The sequence below is a fragment of the Lotus japonicus genome, chromosome 5 (genome assembly GCF_012489685.1).
Source record: "Lotus japonicus ecotype B-129 chromosome 5, LjGifu_v1.2".
NCBI classification, from domain to species: domain Eukaryota; kingdom Viridiplantae; phylum Streptophyta; class Magnoliopsida; order Fabales; family Fabaceae; genus Lotus; species Lotus japonicus.
This window is the reverse complement of record NC_080045.1, coordinates 27002586-27024227: the sequence shown is the minus strand read 5'-3', so window position 1 is coordinate 27024227 and position 21642 is coordinate 27002586. Positions and strand designations below refer to the sequence as shown.

General features: G+C 38.9%; 1 protein-coding gene across 1 annotated transcript; it reads right to left on the bottom strand.

Moving 5' to 3' along the window:
* Positions 1-9838: 9838 nt before the first annotated feature.
* LOC130717747 (26S proteasome regulatory subunit 4 homolog A-like) lies at positions 9839-15030 on the bottom strand. Its single transcript, XM_057568100.1, has 6 exons — positions 14420-15030; positions 13359-13604; positions 12259-12428; positions 11940-12156; positions 11694-11834; positions 9839-10100 (listed from the first exon to the last, which is right to left on the bottom strand). The coding sequence occupies exons 1-6, from the start codon at positions 14900-14902 to the stop codon at positions 10017-10019; spliced, it is 1341 nt and encodes a 446-aa protein (XP_057424083.1). The 5' UTR covers positions 14903-15030; the 3' UTR covers positions 9839-10016.
* Positions 15031-21642: the final 6612 nt, after the last annotated feature.

Here is a 21642-nt window from a genome sequence, read left to right as displayed (position 1 = left end):
CGGTGCAATATCACCTACATCTAGAGGGTTTTCACCCGAGAAAGATAATCCACTATTATAGAGAAATTCTACACAAAAGGTCTCACAAGAACTGCCCCAGTTCAACTACCTTTTCTACCTATCTCTACCCGTGGCTTATTGCTTAGGTCTCTCCCCTAAGTATGAGAACCCCCTCTCACTTTCTCACACACAATCAATGTCGCAGTGATTGAACTCTAACAAGAGTTACAAAGACAGATCTCAAGATCACACAGAGAACACAACTCTTAGCTTACAACAATGGTATATACCTGCTAAGAGAACACTAAGTATGAACTCAATAAACCCTAATAGAAAACACACGCTCAGTACCTAGAAACTAGGTCTTGTGTAAGACCTGGATTTTCAGAACAAGTTAATTTCCGACTCACGCGTAGAATCAGTGTAAGCGTGACAGGAGTTTGGTATTTGAGAAAGATTAATGAAGAAGAAAGTTTAGGAATTTCTTGAGGAATGTTGCGTAGTTGCTTTCGGAGTTAGTGCGAGTCGTCTGCACACCTGCCTTATGGCGAGCGTGTCCAGAATAGGCTAATTTCGCTTTAGAGCAACGTTTTAAGTGAGATTTCGAATCCTTGGGAAATTTAAAGATTCTCTTTATTTTTCCTTCGACCAGCGTTTCATTTCGGAACTCTGGACTGTACGCACGATAGTATTCACTTTTCGGAAGTTCGCCGACGCTAATTTCTTTGCTTCGAAACCCTAGATTCGAGCAATGGATGAAGACTTTTTCTATTCGGGACTTCTAACGAAGTTTCCGTCCACGTTGCCAGATTTGTTTCGACATTTCCAATCTTTTTCCAGTACAAAGTTTTGTCGTTTGAGCATCACAGCAAAAAGTAGTTTTTCGGGACAGACTAACTTACACCGCCTTTGGGATTTTGGATATCGTTTTTCCCAAATCATAGATATTTGTTTTGAGTTCTGGAATTCTGACGCCAGAATCTCTCTTAGAATTCCTCGGTGAACGTGCTGCAAAAATCGGAATCGCGAAATTTTCATTTTCCGGCGATTTCACCCGCCTATAAATAGCTCGAAAAAGCAAAATCTCTCCATTTTCATCCTCAAGGGCCGCGAGTTTCAAGGAGAAGAGGGGAGAAGAGATTTTCACGAAAACTTGACCAATCTTCGTGCAGTTCGTCCCTACTTCTAGGTATTGAGGTAACTAGCATGATTCCTACCTCTGATTACTGTTTCTGTTGCGTTTCTGAAGTCGTTTCTATGCTCACAGTTTTGAGCTTTTTCTAAAATTGTCTGATTTCTCTGATTTCTTGGTTGGGGTTTGTTCCCTAGGTTCCCAAGAGCCTAAAACCTCTGTCAGTAATCGATGATTGTGATCCAGTTGACAGGGATCTGAAAAACTGATTCAAAACCCTTTTTGTCTCACATTTCGAAACTTTATTGTCGAAAAGTCATAATCTGACTTCGTGCCTTTAGGATTTGTTGTCACGGATGTCGTTAGGATCAATGCTGTCAAATTTGTTTTCCGAACTGATAACTTTGGAGTTTGGAGCCTTTATTTTGGACCAAAATGCCCCTTGATAGTCGTATTTCGACCCGATTGTCCGAAAATTGTTCTGACAGTTTCTTTGCCTTAGTTTTACCCTAAAACTACCTTGTGAATTGATTTGATCGAAGAAAAAGAGCCGGAGCTCTTTTTCCTTAAGGGCCATGGGCTATTTCCTTGGGGGGAAAGTTTTTCGTTTTCGAAAACTTGTCTTTTCATACTCGAATGTCGTATTCTGAAGCTTTAATGCTTTGTCTATCGTTTATGTATTGTATTGCGATCGAACTAATCGATTTTGTTTGGATTCTGCTTTGTTTTTCCGAGGTTCAGTTGAAGGAACTTTAGGAACTTCAAAGCAATTGAGTGAAGGAGCCTTTGCTTGCGAGACTGGAGCAGCTCGAGGTTAGGGCAACTTACTATATTAGCTATGATTGCATGATAGGCGTCGATAAATTCGACTTATGCTTTGTCTGATGTTGTTTATGATGTTGAGTTGATGTTATGATGCTTTTCCATAACTTGTGATGTTGTGCTTTTGTTGGATTGTGCGTTTTGACGCGACTTCGGAGTGGAGATTCATTGATCTGGTGATCTTTGATATTTCGGGTTGGATGAACAACCCTAGGCAAGTCCAAACTAGGGGTTTGAGGCTTAGCCATTTGTTGGGATTCGTTTGAATACTTAGACTTTCCCCGGGAAACTTCTTTTGGAGGGTTTTCAGAAAACTTAGAATGATTAGAATTTCGAAAATTAGAGACTTTGGGAGACTTAGACTTTGAGAAGTAAACTCATAACTTGACTAATACAATTCGAAACGTTTTTACTAAACGAATAATCATAGGTGAACTAAAGGAGAAAATAATTGCGAAAGACGGGGAAAAGTCGACTTTGTTGTGGGTTTGGAGAGTTATTGGAATTGGGAAAGCCACTAAGGTGAGCTATGGTGATGATTGATAGTCACCGAGTACTTTAGTACTCTTGGGAGTGTTGTTCGAGTCGTGCTGTATTGACCGGCAAAGACTCTGGGCTTTGTTTGTGGGTTTTGTGGTGGGAGTTGTGTTGTATTGACCGACACTAACTCCGAGTCGTGTTGTATTGACCGACACTGACTCTGGCTTTGATTTTGGGTTTTGTTGTGGGAGTTGTGTTGTATTGACCGACACTAACTCCGAGTTGTGTTGTATTGACCGACACTAACTCTTGGGTTGTTTTGAGTTTGGGTGTGAGCTAAACACTTATGTGGTGAGGACGAGTCGTGGTTTTGATAATCATATTGCACACATGCATATACGCGATGAAGTGCCAAGTGGAGTACTTCGGTATAGCAGGAAGCAACGATCAGCCGTGTAGAGTTGAATCGGTCCTGACTATACTTGGCACAACAGGAAGAAACGATCATCCGTGTAGAGTTGTATCGCTCCTGTTGATGTCCGGCATAGCAAGCAGAAATGGTCGAACCGTGTAGAGTTGGATCGTCTTGACTATAGCCAAAGGTGATAAGCGACGCCCGAGCAGAAATGGTTAAACACGAGGCCAGTGTTACGACCGTCTTGAGGTGCCCAGCCTTTAAGTGGCAATACCGTTGGTTTGTCCCGTCGCCAAGCAGAGTGACGTCGTTGATTTGTTCCGTCGCCAAGCAGAGTGACGTTGTTGATTTGTCCCGCCGCCAAGCAGAGTGACGTTATTCGGGCTTGTGTCAGCATATTCTGCATTGGCACACAATGCATCTTATTATGATTGACGTTGCATGACATATCGTGCACACTAACTATAGTTGTTGAGATCTGATGATTTGGTGTTGATAAACATCGTTATGTGTTTTGATGTTTGAATTGTGTAAGAGATTCGATAACATGCTATGTATATGCCTTAGGGTAGGCAATTCATGACTTATATGTATATATACAACATATATATATACCCCCTTTATCGCATGTTGATTATATATCTATTGTATTCTGTAAGTTGACCCTAGCACCTTGGCTTTGTTTGTATGTTTGTGTTTGGGCGGTCGGTCTGCTGCCAGGCGTCCGTCAGCCGGTTCGTGATGATTCGTTGTGCGGGAAAGACCCGGAGCGAAACGACTATTACTGAAGCTTTCGACGAGGACCCGGACTTCATGCCTGATCGAGGGAGGGTCGATGATAGTAGTGTGGGATATGGGTGGTTAGAGTCTTTTGAGTTGGTTCTTACTGTAATAGCTCTGATTCGTCATTCATATCTTGGGGCAGGGTAGGTCTCCGACACGTTACTTTCGTGTGGTTCTCCGTAGTTGGGAATCCCATGGAGTAGTCGATTGTAGAGGTCTAGAGGAGGCCATCTAGGGCTGACTATTCCCTTCTGTCACTTGTATAATATTTGGAACTAATTATGCTTTCTGAAAACTTGTAAACCTTGCCGTCACTGGAGGATACTCGTGACGATGCTTTTAGTTACAGCAGGACTGTAATAGTATTGTATGTTAGTTTATGTTTATCGCATTTTGGGGTTGAGTCTTTAGTTTAAAATGTTCTTTATTCTAAAAGAAAACGAAAAAAAATACCTGCATTTTCCGCTTTATTTTATTTTCAAGTTACTAAGTGACACCTGGAAATCGGGGTGTTACATCTTGGGTCTTCATAAGTAATAGTCTTCCAGGCCATGTCTTCGTTGGGCTTGAAAGAGCACAGAGTCCACACACATGCGTGATCAGGAAGTTACTTCAGAAACAAACACGTAACAAATTTGCACAGAATCTTCAAATCGTGATTTAAGGTGCAGCTACAAACTTCCACAAATAACTCCAAATCAAACCATAGTGAACCGGGTTTGAAAACACTAAATATCTCCTTTGACGGCGCAAAAAAGCTTCCAATAATAACCTAACTTGATCCCAAAGTAATCAACACAAAGCTTCACAAAAATTGCCAAGTTACAGAATGACTCCCAGGGACAAATGTCATAGCACGATGTTACAACATTTTGTCCGGCATCTTGGCACACTCAAACATTAGCTAAAATACATACAATCATAACAAAGGAACAACACTCTACCCCTGAATCCCCCAAAAAAGGAATGAATTCGCCCCTTCGTCTCTGCATTCGCAACTTTCTTCTTCTCCGCCTCTCCAACTTCTTTACCATTATCATCTCCCCTTGTTGATGTCTCAGCTTCATCTAAATCCCTTCGCCAAACTAGATGCTTTATACAACCTGCTTTTATTAAAGCTTCAATCTCTTTTCTCAGTGTGAAACAATCATCAGTGTTGTGCCCTATTATTTGATGACACTAGCACCACTTAGACTTGTCCACGTTGCTTGGTGGACGCTTTGGTTGAGTTGGAAAACGAATTGCGTTTGTCTCCAAGCACGTACGTAAAGCTTTGGTTAAGTTAACCGCCAGTGGGATTGAGCGATCTTGTTGGTTTTTGGTCCACGTCATGGAGTGTCCATATCCACGATTCTCGAGTAAACAGCCATTTTGGTCCCTGATTGTGTTCACTTATGACGGACTGGTCCTCATACTTTGAAAATGGTCGTTTTTCATCCCTGAATGTGTTGCCGTAGGTCAAGTTAGTCCTTGGTTGTGTTTTCCGTTGGTCCCTCAGACGGAAAAGTCCAAATGACTTATTTTTTTTCCAAGTAAGCGTCCTACGTGGCACCTTCTCTTTTTCCCTCCTAAAAAATAATGTCAATTTCATCCCTAGTTTCATCATCATCAATTCATCATCATATTATATATCTTCTTTATCCAGACTTCATCATCACTATCAATCTTCATCTTCTTCATCATGTTACCCATAAAAAAAATCATCTCCCACACATTAACTAAAAACCTAATACATACACTCTTAACCACACACACATTAACAAAAAATATAAACCCACGCACACATATAACAAGATCAATAACAATTTCATATACATGGTTACCACAGGACAACATTCAACTCCACAATCTATCTTCCTGTTTTTTTTTTAATTTATATGCATTACACCTTTTAATGCAACATTTCAAAGCTTCCTCTCCAACAACAACAACAAGGATCTTAATACATCAGAAATTTTATTCACAAGTTCCTCTCCAGCAACAATAAGGGTCCTAACAGATCAGAATTAACTTTTTTGTCACGGATCTCCATGGCTGAACTTCTAGCTTGAACCATGTCACCACAAAACCTGCATGAAATTAGCCGCAAGGGGCAAAGTGAAGCTTGGTGTTCTACCTGCAAAAAGATGTCAAAATCCCTTTTTTCAGAAAACCAGATTCCTAGTAACCCAGATTTCTTCATCTAACCCAGATTTCTTAATCTTCATCTCCACTAGAATCTTAAAATAAATAAACCCATATAAAAAATCCACCCCCATTCTGTCTCCTCCTTCCACAAAAACCCAGATGTTCAAACCAGAACCCAAATCTTCAAACCCAGATCTTCAAAAATCAAGAAGAACCCAGATCTTCAAACCCACACCCCGTTCTCTTCCGCGGATCCGTCACACCACCACCATCCATACACCTTAGGCCTGCCGTCCTCTCCACCAATCCTCTTCACTGACCTTCAAACCCCCAAATCACCATTGACCTTCGAAACCCAAACCCCAAACACCACTGCCACCACTTCCCCTCCTCCAATCGCACCACCATCACCCAAATCGCTCCTCCATCCGCACCACTATCACAGAGCAACAACTCCCTAAAAAAAAGCTCTGACCTTGTTTCCTGAAATTAGCCATGCCCAGAACAAAAACAGAACGACCCAGATGAAGAAATTGGAAAATTTCCCTCTAAAACATAGCAGAGGCACAAAATAAACCGATCTTTGACACTGATTTTTCAGAATTCTCTGAGCAGATGGAGAGAGGAAGAGAGATGATGATGGGTTTAAAATGAAGAAGGAGGAGGAGGAGGAGGGAGAGAGAGTGGAAGCGTGAGGGACGATTTTGGTACCATGAGGGACGAGTTTGACCTGTTTTTTGGAAGGGGAAAAGAAAACTGGCCACCTAGGATGCTTACTTGGAAAAAAAAAAAGTTATTTGACCTTTTCCGTCTCAGGGACTAACGGAAAACTCAACCAAGGACGAACTTGACCGACCGCAACACATTCAGGGATGAAAAACAACCATTTACAAAATTTGAGGACCAGTCTGTCATAAGTGAACACAATCAAGGACCAAAATGGTTGTTTACTCCACGATTCTCATACGGTTGAACACGATTTTTGAAATTAGAGTGGCTATCATGTTGGCTTCCGTTATTATAGACCCTGTCCCCACTTGTAACCACCCCACGCGGACGATAATCACTAACCGCTCCTTTCTTCGAATCAAATTGTTGTTGATGTCTCGTAACCACCATGTTTGGGTGGTTTTTCTTAATCGGATCGCTTTGCTCCTCTAGGATAAACCCTTGAATGCGACTACGCAATTCCGCCATTTTTGTTACTAGATTCCGACTCAAATTAGTACTCATGCTTCCAGGCTTCAATCCAAGTTCAAACGCATACAAATTTCCGCATTTTATCCTCTAAGTGCACTGAAAATTGATTGAAACTCCCCATGTACGATTGCAAAGTCTCATTTGGCTTCTGCTAAACATTAAACAACGTTGCTGGTGTGACCTTTTGCGTGCGGCTTGTTGAAAATTGAGAGAGAAACTTCACCGACAACTCAGTGAAATTGACGATCGAGTGTGGCGGTAAGGTTGTGAACCAACTCATGGCTGACTTCTTGAAAGTGTATGGGAGCATCTTTCACTTTAAAGCATCTGACGCGCCTATGATAACCATTTTGGTGTTGAAATACACGAAGTGGTGTTGAAATACACGAAGTGTATGAATTGAGGACCAAAGTCTTCAAATTGTCTGGAACAGTGGTATTAACAATTTCCTCCGTGAATGGTTGGAAATCCACCACCGTCTCTGTCATTCTTCGATCGCCCTCTTGGTGACCTCTGATTTGATATAGTTCAACAACTTGAGTTTGTAACTGTTGGTTATCGTTTCAAAGATCATTAAGATCTGCCATAATTCTTTGCAAAGTATCAGGAGGAACATTGTCCGGTATCACGTTGTTCCTCTCTCCGTTTTCCCTAGATCGTGTAACCATAGTGGTAATCTTGAAGCCTAGGAATGATTTTCCTCGGCCCCACGGTGGGCGCCAATATTTTGGTATGGAACCAAGCCAAAGAGTTTCAGAAAGAGAGAGAGAGCCAAAAGAGAAATCAAAGTGAGTAAAAAGTGAACTCCCTGCCGCGTGGGTAGGTGTCCTGTATTTATAATTGTGTTTAGACCCGTTCGGGCCGTGGGTCGCCCGGCCCACTCATTACATATTATTGCCTAGCCCATTACATTACGATATCGATCCGCCCAGACTTGTCCAAGTTGCATTATGAAAAAAAGTTATGGCTTATGATAATTTTTTTGCAATGGAATCGTTGGCATTTTAGAACATTTATCCATCTTCCGATTATTTCAAATTTAATGACGAACGTCAAACACACTAAGACAGTGGTGAAGCCACCAAACTTGCTGATGTTGAAAAAATTGCCATCAATTGCATCATTGGCATGTTGAACAAAATCACTTTGACAAACTACTTAAAGAGAGACAGGGACATGGTTCTATGGACCTGAAAAAAGGTCTATGGCTTTTGATGACCCTAGTTTAGTAGTGTTTTTATGGTCATTTCTTTGTAGGTTTTGAGTCTTTTTCTTGTGTCTCATGTAGTGTTTCATGCATTCTAATGCACTTTTATCTTTATTAGTATTTTTAGCATTGCCTTCGTAATTTCATAGTTTTATAGGGGCTTTAATGACATTTTAGTAGAGTTTAGGGATCCAGTTTAGTTTCTAGTTGATTTTAGACTTTTGTGCAAATTAACCTTTGAGTTTCTTGGTTTTGTTCCTAGTCTTTTTGTGCAAGTAACCAGGTTGTAATAGCTAAAGGAAGGAGGCCAAGGGTTTTAAAGGCTTGATGGAAGCATTCAAGTGGAATAAAGTTGAAGATTAAAAGGTTTTCAGGCGAGCTAGGGCACTTGAGCGCCCCACATGAGTGCCTGAGCGCCCTCCTTGAGCGCTTGAGCGCCAGGCAGGCCGTAGGTTCTTGTTTTGAGGCGCTCAAGCATGCTTTGCCAGTGCTTGAGCGCCCAAACTAGTCATTTTTGCCTATAAATAGGATTTTAGTCATTTTCATGGGGATCTCTTGTCATTTTCTCATATTCTAATAAGTTAGAAGAAAGGGTTTTGGTTCTGGAGCTTGAGGAGTTTTCTCCAAATCATATGTTCCAGGTTTTACCTTTCTTTTCTAGTATGGATTTCATGGCCATGTTTGGCTAAACCCCTTTTTGTTTTGGGTTTTTTGTAAGACTTTGGATGTTTTAGTTGCAATTCCTTTTCTATTCATGTTGTTCTGAGTAAACCCTTGAATCTCACTCCTATGCTTTATCTTTTAAGCTTGAATGCATGCTAGATTTTTGTTTTTCTATAATTATAACGGAAGTTTGTTATAGACTAGGGACTTGTTTTGGAATTACCCTTCTATGCTTGCAACTAGGAATAGAGGAAAGGTTCGGGTTTGTTGACTTGAATTGCATGCTTAGTGCTTCGAGCAAATGTTTAGGTTGTCAAGGAATTATGCCTATCTTTTGACATGAGAGGGTTGTTTATGCGAGACATCGATAGATGAATAATTAGGCTAGAGCATCAAGGAGAGACTCGGAACTTTATGAGTAGAAAAGGTTTGCTAAAACTGAATTAGTTGAGCAAGAATCCAAGGCATCTGAATTTCACACAACAATCAACCTTTAAAACTGAATTTTAGTTGTTTTCCAACCTTAAACATGAATCTTAAAATGAATTCGCATTCCAATTCCCTGTGATTCGATAAATTAAAACCGGGTAGATTCTATGCACTTGAGAAGATAAAAGATTAAAGTTAAACATAGAATTAAGGGATGAATTTTTGTTTTATTTTAATTATTAATTACACATGTGGAATAAAAAATTTAATTAAAAATTACATGTGGCAAGCCACATAGGCATTGATATGCCAATGGGCAACCTCACCGGATCTCCACCATCCCGTGAGACCTCCGGCAAGGACTAATACCAAAAAAACGTGAAAATTCAGGGTGAAATCGCTTAATATTTTCTGGGGAGGGACTATTCAAAACTCACTACAAAGACAGAAACTAATTTGACCATTAACGATTGCCAATAACAAACAGGTAACACTTTTACCTGAAAAGCAACTTCATGGGTCGCTATACCCTAAAATTGGGACAATATCCAAAATCAATAAAATCGAACGAAAACCTATATTGAATTAAAATAATCATAATTGAGATTAAACTGCCCCCATGACTGACTTCATCCGGAATACAGCAAATGGATGAAACTCAACTTTGATAAGACAAACGAGTTGGCATTTGTTTGCATAACAAGAACATAAATACCAAAGAAAAAGAATGAGAGCCTGGGGTAATAGAGGATGCTATTTCACATATACAGTCCTTCTGGCACCCCTTCTTTCTTCTTAAACATTACTTTGTCCTTTGCCTTCTTAAAGTCGGCATGCGTCACCTAAACAAGAAGGTATAAAAGTAGTTGTAAGATACCATAAGTTGGAGGAAAAATAAACAGAGCAGTATGCAAACAAGCAGAAAATTTTGATAGGTAAAGAGAAGAATAATTTCAATAAGGATTAATTTGACAAGAATGTGTGCATATATTTCTAATGAAATGTGAAGTATTTGTTAGAAAATTTTAGGTAGTGTATGTTGTCGAATACCAAGAACAAGACAAGCCTTAGTGAGGGTTTAATCCTTTCATATAACCTATCAATGAAGGATCACCCACTAGAATCGAGCCATCCCTCAGTGGCCAAGTATGACTATTCATGTTATATTCTAAATTAATCTAATTACTACTGCATGTTACTTATCCTTTGCTTGCACACTTCTTGTGATGAAGTATTAAGGCTATGTTTGGCACGTCTAGCTGATAAGATAACTGAAAGCTGATAGCTGAGAGCTGAGAGCTGAAAAACTACATAATTAGAACAAAAGTGTTTGGTAAAACTAGCTATTGAACAAGCTGAAATTGTAAAATGACATGAAAGGACATGTATAATTCTTTTTATATTTAACATTACTTTATTTTCACATTCATACCTATATGATATTAATATTAAAATTATTATAAATATTTTAATTTCACTCGAGTTATTTATCATCTTAAAAATATAATATTAATTTTTACTTATTTAATTTTATATATTTTTATTAAATTAAATAGAATAAAATAAATAATTAATAATTTGTAATATAAAATTATTTGTTTTATTCCAAAGTAGTAATTATTTGTGTGCGGGAATGGTGTGCATATGAGATAAGCGTGATAACTGATTAGTAAATAGGTTTAGTAAAAAAAATATAAGGCTAAAGGTGGAATTTTAATAAAATAATAAGTTTAAAAATGAAAATTCATTTAATAAGCTTTAAGCTACCTGAGATAGCTTATAGCTTTAAGCTTTAAGCTACTGAAATAAACTCATTCACCAAACACTTCTATAGAACTTTTAAGCTTGTCAAATAAGTTTTAAGCTAGACAAATAAGCTATAAGCTAGCTGAAATGGCATGCCAAACATAGCCTAAGAGACTGAATTGACAGATTTCATTCACTTTAAATTGTTTCTCTTTAAATTGAATATATAATTTTCTTATTTCTTGTTCTTCTTTTAGTATTTCGGTTTTAAGGATGTCATGCACATTTCATAGATTAAGTAATATAACAATTGTTGTTTAATACCCCCCAAATCCGAACAAAAACCAACACGCACAATCAACTACGTCTATCTGGGTATGTGTGACTAGAGCAGCATACTTATTCTTTACCTCTCTAAATTCACTGAAACAGACTTATGGATCGGTATATTATTTTCCTTTCCCTCCACAATTTTTCGAGCATCACAACCCCCTCCATTGTATGCTGCTCATCCTTCGATTATGTAGGTTTCCAAAGTTTGGAATGTTTAAACAGGAGAAATCAAACTGTGCTATAGTTTTATCTTAGCTTAATATAGTTGGATTTTGGACCATATTAAAATGAGCTTGTCAAAACTAGCAGCTATTAATCTATTATATAAACAACAGAATCATGAAGAAACTTCTGACCTTCATTCGGCGTTCTCGGAGAGCAAGTAAGCCAGCTTCAGTACAAATTGCTTTTATATCAGCTCCAGAAAATTCATCCTTAGTCATAACAAATTCTTCCAAGTTGACATCATCAGCTAATGTCATCCTCGATGTGTGTATCTGAATTCCAAAGCATAAATTCATTTAGTCGTATATGATCAAACAGGATAGGCATAGAGATATCAGCATTAAGTCAGTTGCTTTTATGAAACCAGTCATGCCTACCAAGAAAATGCGTCTCCTTGTTTTGATATCAGGTAGAGGAAATTCTATCTTCCTGTCGATTCGACCAGGTCGTAGCAAAGCTGGATCAAGACTTTCAATTCTGTTGGTTGCCAGAATCACTTTTACATCTCCTCTTGAATCAAAACCATCTAACTGGTTCAGCAACTCTAACATGGTCCTTTGAATTTCACGTTCTCCACCTGAGTGAGCATCATACCTGTAAGACATATAAATAAGTAAGCTCATAATGTAGGTAAACCATCCTAAGATCTTTCACCTCACCTACATTACTCCTAAGGTTGGGTGTTCAATAACTCACCTCTTTGTACCAACGGCATCAATTTCATCAATGAAGACAATAGAAGGTGAAAGATCATCAGCAACCCTGAAAAGTTCCCTCACAAGTTTTGGACCATCTCCCAAGTATTTTTGTATCAATTCACTACCAACAACACGTAAGAAAGTCGCCGATGTTGAGTTTGCCACAGCCTGAAAGCAAACAAGTCATTATCTTAGATCTAAATGACAGTGCATATGTGCTTACATAATAAATTAGAAGCAACAAAAAATTAATGTAGATCATATAGTCATATGACACAAATCCTTATACAAACTATAAATTTCGTATACAGTTTTAGTGTAATTCCTGCCACCGAGAAGGGTTGTGAACTTTGATATGAGACTGTCACATACTTTTTCCATATCTATAACTACTACCTTTTTGCAAAACCAATTGTGTACTCTGATATTACAGTTTCACTGTTAATTCCTACTACCTGGAAGGGTTCCGAACTTTAAGATGAGACTGTCAAATACTTCTTCCATATAACTATTACCTTTTGCAAAATCAATTGCGTACTCTGCAATATAACTACCCTCAAAAGAGGGTACAGTATTTATAAGCTAACACATACCACACACAGGATAAAACCCACATGATAACATGATTCTCCAATAACAATGTATATTAGTCATATTTAACAGCATCAGCCGTAAGCTGTAAAGCCAACCGGAAACAGTTCAAAACCCAACACATGCAGAGAAAGACTTTCATCATAACACCCAAAAGCCAATTCCTTTGGCACATGTATTATGAAAAGCTAAAAATAAAAAAGCAATCATCCAAGAAAATGCCCTCCAGGGCCTGTAAAAGGCCAAGATTAGCTAGCATATAACATGAGAATTCGTGAAAGTAACATGATAAACAATGCAGAAATAGAGTGATTTCCAAACTGTACCGACCAGATAATCAAACAGATCCCTAGTTCATATACACTAAAGAAGAGCAATCTGAACTCAATAGTATCAACTCATTGCAATTGCGGAGCATGCTCAGCCACTCAACTTAAAGTGAAGAGGAAAAAATGAGACACAAGAAATAATGTGGTGAAACCCTATAAAACATGAATAGATGCAAACCTTAGCAAGCAAAGTCTTCCCTGTTCCCGGTTCTCCATATAAAATGACACCCTTGGGAGGCTTGATACCAATGTCTTCGTAGAGTTCCGGATGTGTCAGGGGGAGCTCAACTGCTTCTTTAATTTCCTGTATCTGGGCATCTAAACCACCGATGTCAGCATAAGATTCCAAAGGTGCCTTCTCAACCTTCATCACAGAGACCATTGGATCAACTTCGTCTTGCAGAAGGCCAACAACAGAGAGAACCTGATAGAAAACCATACATAATCATTAGATCATCGGCATCTAACCATATGGACAAGAGATGAATGATTCAATTAGACAACCAAGTAAAAACAATCATGTCAATTTCAAGGTGATGCTATGGTTTAAAAGAATACTTCAACCGCAACTTTTCCCATTCAGTTACCAGGTTCAGGTTCCTAAATCAATTACAATGCGGTATTGTATCCCACACATTAAGCTTGTTATCTCTTCAAAAGGACAAGATTGTTTCTTTTTTTATGCATTATGCAGATTATTAAACAATTCTTAGTGACTCCCATTTCCTGACTACATTAAAAAAGAGGAGCATATAATATCTCAAATCTACTCTAACATTCGAATGTTTTAAAATCCAACTACATATCCAAGATTTAAAACTTCATAGTCCATGCTATAAATCTTTTTTGTCACCAGGGAACAGCAAATGAACAGAAATGGAAAGATTTTGATTTTGACTCAATGTTACATGCCGATAGAAAGAACAAAATTACTCCCATGTCACAACTCACTCTCGTGTAATAGGAGAGACAAAATTGTGAGTAGAAATACAATTAAGTTACTCTCAACCCTCCCATAATTTTTGTTGAATCAACCAACCTAAGGAACTTAGTATGGTTGACAAAGATAACATCATGTCTTTCAACAAAGGAACAAGGTCCTCTGCAGTTCAATTTATAATCCAACCCTTTAGAAACATATAACCTATCTACTAAACCCTAGAAGCGAAGATTATTAGGGATTCGATTCCAATAACAAATGAACAAAATTCAACACCAGAAAAAGTAAATTAGGATTACCTTATTGTGCATCAGAATAGCACAACCGGGCTCCAACTGATCCTTATCGACAAAAGACAGGATTCCAACATAGTACTCAGGCCCAACCGAGGAGGAAACAATGGCGTGATTCTCATCGATGAGCTCTTCGAGGTTACCGACGCTCATGGGGGATCCTCTGAGATCATCAACCTTGGATCTGTCTTCCTCGGCCTTCTCCTCCTGAGGTTTGAGGCGCTCCTGATTGGCCACGAAATCCTCCTCCATCAACAGGTAGTCCTTCACTCGCTCCAGCTTGAGAAGCCTTAGCTTGCACTTCGTCACCGGAGTCACTGTCGGCAAACGTGCCGCCGCCTCTGGACCTTTCTGCTTCCGCTGCTTGCGGCCCACCCGTGCCGGCGGCGCCGCTGGCTCGAACTTCTTTTCCTTCTTGTCGCCTCCGTCGGGCTTCCGGTCGCCCGGAAGACCTTGCCGGTTCATACCACCCGGTGTTCCCTGACCCATCGATTTCCAATTTCAAGGTAAAGTTTTTCTTCTCTTCTCGCCTCACTCCGACGATTCAAAACCTTTTTACTCGATTCCTTCCTATGAATCCTTTTTTTTTTTTGGTGCTTCGGAAAATCTTCCTATGAATCCTATTAAGTCCACTATAAATAAAGCAATGCCGTGCTCAATACTAAAAATAAATACGATATATATATATTGTGATAAATACTGTTTTTTAATAAAAACTAAAGGGTTTAATTTAATTATAATACCTTCAAAAAAAATTAATCTAAATCAATCAATCAATATATATATATATATATATATATATATATATATATATCGGAAAAGAAGAACTTCTATCATGCTGATGCTGATTTAGTGACGTGTCATTCTCACGTTAATTCTCAGTGACGTGTCATTCTCATAAAAAAAATTCCACGTGTCATTCCATTAGATAGTTTCTCTTATGTTGTGTTATTTAATCTTGAAACCGAATTTTAAAAGATTTATCCTAATTATATAAGATTTACCTAGACTAGTTTATGACCCGTGTCTTGCACAGGGGAATTTAATTCTGAATGTAATTTAAAATTTGTTGTTCAAATATTGATTAATTTTTATTGGGTAATCAGAGTGACGTGGTTTGGTTTTGTTGTATTTCTGCACATTTGTTGTTGTTTCTTTTTTATCGAAGCATCAAATTTTTTTGAGAAAATAAATAGACCATTGTTGGCGTAAGTGTTGCTGCAAAGCACGGTGTTTTAGGGGCAAATTTATGAGACTGATATGTGAAGTGAAAATAGAAAAAATATAAATTAAATTGGCAACTTTCGAATAATAGTAAATGCTCGACTGTGGTGTAATTGTAATGTAGTCGGAAAAAAACGCGAGGTTAAACTTTAAAACTACCACAACGTCTTATTGTTAAAGGGTTAAACCTAAAAACAATCCTTGAACTTTGAGCAAGATTTGATTTTCGTTCCTTGCCGGAAAATCTTCCTATGCACATCCTCAAACTTATGGTTTTTTTAAACCATCCTTACCGCTGATTTAGCTCCGGCCGCTATGGCCAAGTGTCACTTTGGGCCTACGTGAACATGCCGCATCATTTAATGAAATGATGTGTAATTTTTTTAAATAATAAATAATTTAATTTTAATTAAGTCCCCAAATCTTAACTAATTTAATTTCTAACCTCATAATCTTCTTCACCTTCAATCTTCATCCTCATTTTTCCAGCAGCTTCAATCTTCATCATCTTCTTCTTCCCCTACCCACCACCACGCCTCCAACCTCAAGACCACCCCCCCCCCAAACCCAGAAACCTACCACCACCCCTACCCCTTCATCGAGCCCAGCCACAAGATTACCAAACTCCTTGAGTGCCCTTTTGTTCCTTATTTCTATTGCTACCATCTTTTGTTTATTCTCAACTAAAATCAACGAACAAAGCAAAATCAGAAAAAAAAAAAAAAAAAAAAATACACCCAAAATGATGCAGAAGAAAATTTGATCAGAGAAATCAGTACTAAAACAAAGAATCATTTGAAAATTGGGTACCCCTTTGATGAATAATGGTAAAAAGTTTCATTCTTTAAGCAAATAATCAATTGGGCAACAAAAAAACCACCCCATGTTTCATAATCCCCATTTCCACCGATTTCATTATGTTTCCGACACTCGCTCACTCACTCACTCTCTTCCGATTCTCTCACGCCACCCTCTGTTAGGGTTTCTCTCTCTCTCTCTCTCTCCCCCTCGCACCACCGGATCGGAAAACCCGCTTGCTTCTCCTGTCTTGGCTCGAGATCCGGGCCAAGAACAGAAGATTCCCTGTAATTTGTAAAAAAACTGAACGTAGATTGAATTTTTATGATACTCCTTAACATTACATAAAATTTTAATGTAGAGAAATTTTATCATAACGGATTTTTCTATTAATTTTAACATAAAAGTAATTATCATATTGAGGGAGCTTGAAATCGTATAATTTAAACATAAATGAATATTATATATAGATTAATATTTTCTAATCTCCGCACAACATTTTTACCGCGTAATTTGAACAAAAATAAAAGTAGATCACAGTGTTTATTTTAATCTATGAATGCATTTTTGGCTTTAAAAAATTTAAGGCTAAAAAGCACTTTTGGCCCCTGATGTTTCAAGTTTGTGCAAATTATGCCCTTATTCTATTTTTATCGACGTTTATACCCCTCATGTTTTCAAATAGTGCACCGTCTGGCCCTCTGTCACTCAGGCTTTCTCAGGAGAGGTTCCTGAGTGGATTGGAGAGATGAAGAGGAGTATATGAAGTTGATGATGATCAAGGAAATGATATCAATTAAATTTGCCTGATGTATATATCAATTATGTATGTAACTGAACTGGTTAAATGCATGTCTTGCTACTTACAGGTCTTGAGTTTGAGTTTGAATCTCTCATGCCCAATTTTTCCAATTTCACTTGTAATTTCCATGTGACAGATCCAGATAATATAAAAAAAGCCAAATCAGCTCATTCCGTTAGTTTTTTAACGTGTCTGAGTGACGGAGGGGTAGACGGTTGATGTAACACCCCGATTTCGGTGGCGTCACTTTAGTAACCAAAAAGAAACTTAAAGCGGAAAAACGTGTATATTTTTTTTTTCGATAATATAAACAAGACTGAATTAAATAAAACGCAAGTGCGAAAGACAACAGAACTAATATACAATAATAATTACAGCCCCCGCTGTAAGTAGCTAGCCACGTCACGAGTAAACCTCCAGTGACGGGTAATAAGAGAAGTAGCGTCCGTAGGCAATATGTTCAACCCAAAAGGTAAGGTTAAGTGTCCGCAACACCAGCCTTCAAAATGAGAATGAGTTGGCCCATCGGCCTGAAACAAGACTTCCTAAGTCCAACCAACTCTCTGTGATTCCCGTAAAGAAACCACACAAAAAGCTATAGGTGGGAAACTACCCTGTCCCCAAAGAAACAAATGATGTTCAGAGCTAAGACTCTACTCCTACACTAATCCCATCTCTAGGAGCTCACACCAGCACTAAGACCTACATGCTGGCATGATCGTCGTTCGAATTCGAAATCCAGAACGACCTAGTCTATGTACACCATCCGTCCTCTTCTCGCCACAGCGATGCGCTCCTGTTCCAGCATCCCAATCCTAGTTTCCCCCGAAGGGTGAACCATCATGAACTAGCCCGCCAAAGACATCTGACAATGGGTGTTTGTCCGCCAAAGCACACACAGAAGACGCGAGGGTCAACTCCAACGAATTACGTAAATAATAGCACGGATAGATACAGATAATAGAATAGCCACTTAGGCTTATAGCTAGGGATAACATCCTAGGGTTGCATATTCCATAACGAACATAAATGGCAGTAATAACAATTAACATGTTACATATAGGATTAACAAGTAACAATCACACCCAGCAACTAAGTCAGTATGCATGTTGCATGAAATGATATGCAGGTTAACCCAGTCAACCAACATGCAATCCGGAACGGATGGACATCAAACGGATCAATCCTAGCACCAGCAACGGTGGGACCATTTCTGCCCGCGTGCCTCTTACACCCCACAAAGGTAGCCAGATCAGCCGTAACCCGTAGGTCTGCCATTTCGGTCTGCTACAAGAGTCGTCTACAAACGCTCTTACACGGCATTCTGGGTTTTATGACCATTTTGGAAACCGACGACATTTGGAATTCTCCGAGGTCCGGTATCACGCCGTGTATTAACCTCCTATGTATGCATGAATGCAAAGTGATTAGTCAAACAACGTCTCTGACCTCACTCGACACGTCGCCACGTGTTCTAGCTAACTTGTTGTCTCTAAAAGCATACCCTAAGGTAAAAGTCGATTCTGCGACAAAATACAATTAATCGTAAAATGAGTGCAAACACTCACGATAACTCTTCGAGTCATCAATGCTCTCACGAAGTCTCACGCTTCAGTGGAGTCTCACACATTCACAAAGTCTCACGCTTCAGTGAAGTTTTATGCTTTCACGGGGTCTCACGCCCCAGTGAATTTACACACTTGCACGAAGTCTGTCTCACGCTTCAGTGAAGTTTCATGCTGTTCACGAGGTCTCACGCCTCAGTGAAGATCCATGCTTTCCACAAGGTCTCACGCCTCAGTGGAGTATCACGCATTCACAAGGTCTCATGCCTCAGTGAAGCTTCATGCTATTCACGAGGTCTCACGCCTCAGTGAAGATCCATGCTTTCCACAAGGTCTCACGCCTCAGTAGAGTATCACGCATTCACAAGGTCTCACGCCTCAGTGAAGCTCCTCGGCTCATCCATTGGATAGCCTATCAACACAACTGCTCCCATAGCACAAGAGTATCACGCATTCACAAGGTCTCACGCCTCAGTGAAGCTCCTCGGCTCATCCATTGGATAGCCTATCAACACAACTGCTCCCATAGCACAAGAGTATCAACATACTCAAAACTTCTCAACTTTCTCAACACTTGGATCCGACGACACTTCTCGTTTTCTAAAACTAAGATCTTCATCCTAAGATTCCTTCGAGTTTATTATCATTATTTGAAGACTTAGAGGTTGTTTAATGTCTTATGAGTTTTCTTTACAAAATAATATCCTTTTAATCTTATCGCGAATCTTATAAGTTCCCGGGATCTCCAAATCCCAAATGACTCCAGAGAATGTCTCGATCCATGAAAAACCATAACAAGGCCCGAATCTCATTCGTCCTATCAAAACTTTCTCAAAACTCTCAAAATAAAATCGGCATGACCTGCCCGCTATTCTCACTCCTTAGAATCACAGATATCAGCGAAAGACATAATTAAATAACCACAGTCATCAAACATGTCATTTAACAATACATCTCAGAATAAACACGTAGCACTTAGCATATAAAGCATGCACCACACATCCTAGATTACCCACATAGCACTTAGCATGTAATTCACTCTCAAAATCATTCAGTAGATGAATCATCTACATTGTCAGCCGAAGCCTCAGAAAACATTTTTCCAATCAAACACAAACAAGTGCATAAACAGTAAACAATGTCGAAAGCATCGACCCTAAGCATTAACTAGAGATTCAGTGAGTAGCCCTCACCTGTAGGTTCTCCAGAATGATCGTCTAACGCTTCCTCACAAGCAAAGCCTTGTTCCTCGGGAAACTCTTCATAAGTACCTTTAGAACAAAACCACAGAAATCAATCAAAAATCTATCTGAAACTAAGCTATCAATACTTACTAAGGTTACCCGAAGTAATATATATACTCCAAGGTACGATAATCTAGCGCGAAAGGACAAGTTTTCGGAAAAGGAAATTTTCCTCCTCCCCCCTAATAGGTTCGGCCACTTTTGGTAATTGGGGAACTCGATTTTTCATCGATCAAACTTGGTTCCTATGCTATCATTAGCCGTAACTAAGGGTATTCTGAACTCGGAAAAATTATCGGATCAAAAACTGCCGCAGGGGTATTTTGGTCATGATTTTTAACTTAGAATTTTCAAAACTGAAATCCCAAAAACCAAATTTGACAGGGACGTCACCAACGACGTTTATGACAACTAATCCTACTAGCACTAAGCTAAGGCGATAGTTTTCAGCCTAAAGGTTGAAGCTTTACTCCAAAAACTCCAAAAATGGGTATTTAAGGCTAAAATTGATTCCGGCGGAAATCCGGCGGCATAACGGAAAATCTAATCTGGCAGAAGTGATCTTGGGCACATAAGGAAGAGGTTTAGAATCAGAAATGAAACATTCAGGATAGTTTTGCAAAAACCTCAAAACTATCAGCTCAGAAAAGTCTACAGAAAAGCTATGGAAAAAGCGATCAGAGGTAAGGATTAGCGACTATACCTCGAAACCTTGAAGCAGCAACTGATTGATCGACGATCAAGCAAGTAATGAAGAAAATCTTCTCTTCCTCCTCTCCTCTCAAACTCGCGGCCTTGGTGGGGAAAATGGTGGAAATTTTGTGTTTTTCTTCCTTTCTTGGCTATATATAGAGGTTGGCAAAACGCGGTAAAATGAAAGTTTCGCGAATCTGATTTTTCCGGCTTCATTCTCCATGAATTCTAAGATAGGTTTTGGCGAAAGAATTCCAAAACTAAAATGAGGTCTCCTTGTATTTTTAGCAACTAATGCATAGTCGGTATAAAACTATTTTACCCGATAAGTTGCTTTTTGCATCGGATGTCGGAATAGAAAACTTCCTTCTGAAGAAAGGTTGAAATCATCGAGAGAAATGGGTGTACGCGTGTAGAATCTTCATTTGATGTTCAGAATAGAAAAAGTCTTCATTGTCGAGTAATTCTAGGGTTTTGAAATACCAGGGATTCGGTTTCGGCAAACTTCCGATGATTGGAATTGGACGTTCGTAGATCCTAGAGTTTCGCCTCGAAACGATTTTGATATATGGAAAAAGAGAAGTTCTAACATTTCTCTGAAGATTTTTGGACTAAAATCCTACAGTGTTCCAAGGGTGGAACATAGTGTTATTTCCTAAGATTCTTGTCCTAGGTTTTAAAGCGAATATTAGTCGTGCTATAACTTAAATCGACTTCGATACAATCCTCAGACTTTTCCTGAACTTTCTCCTTCATATATTTGTTTCATTTGGTAAACTCTATTTCAGGTTTCCCTTCACGATACATCAACCCTAATCGTGAATAGGATTCATTTTACTTGACACAAGCTTAAAAACTTGGGTCTTACGGTTGATAAGCGCATAATTGATGCACTTTACGTGT

Excerpts from the sequence above, each read along its gene's own strand:
- LOC130717747 (XM_057568100.1), bottom strand. The coding sequence starts at position 14,902 with ATGGGTCAGGGAACACCGGGTGGTATGAACCGGCAAGGTCTTCCGGGC. Across the intron at positions 13,605-14,419 it reads CTATTCTGATGCACAATAAG|GTTCTCTCTGTTGTTGGCCT; the intron begins GTAATCCTAATT and ends GTTTTCTATCAG. Across the intron at positions 12,157-12,258 it reads GATGCCGTTGGTACAAAGAG|GTATGATGCTCACTCAGGTG; the intron begins GTGAGTTATTGA and ends TATGTCTTACAG.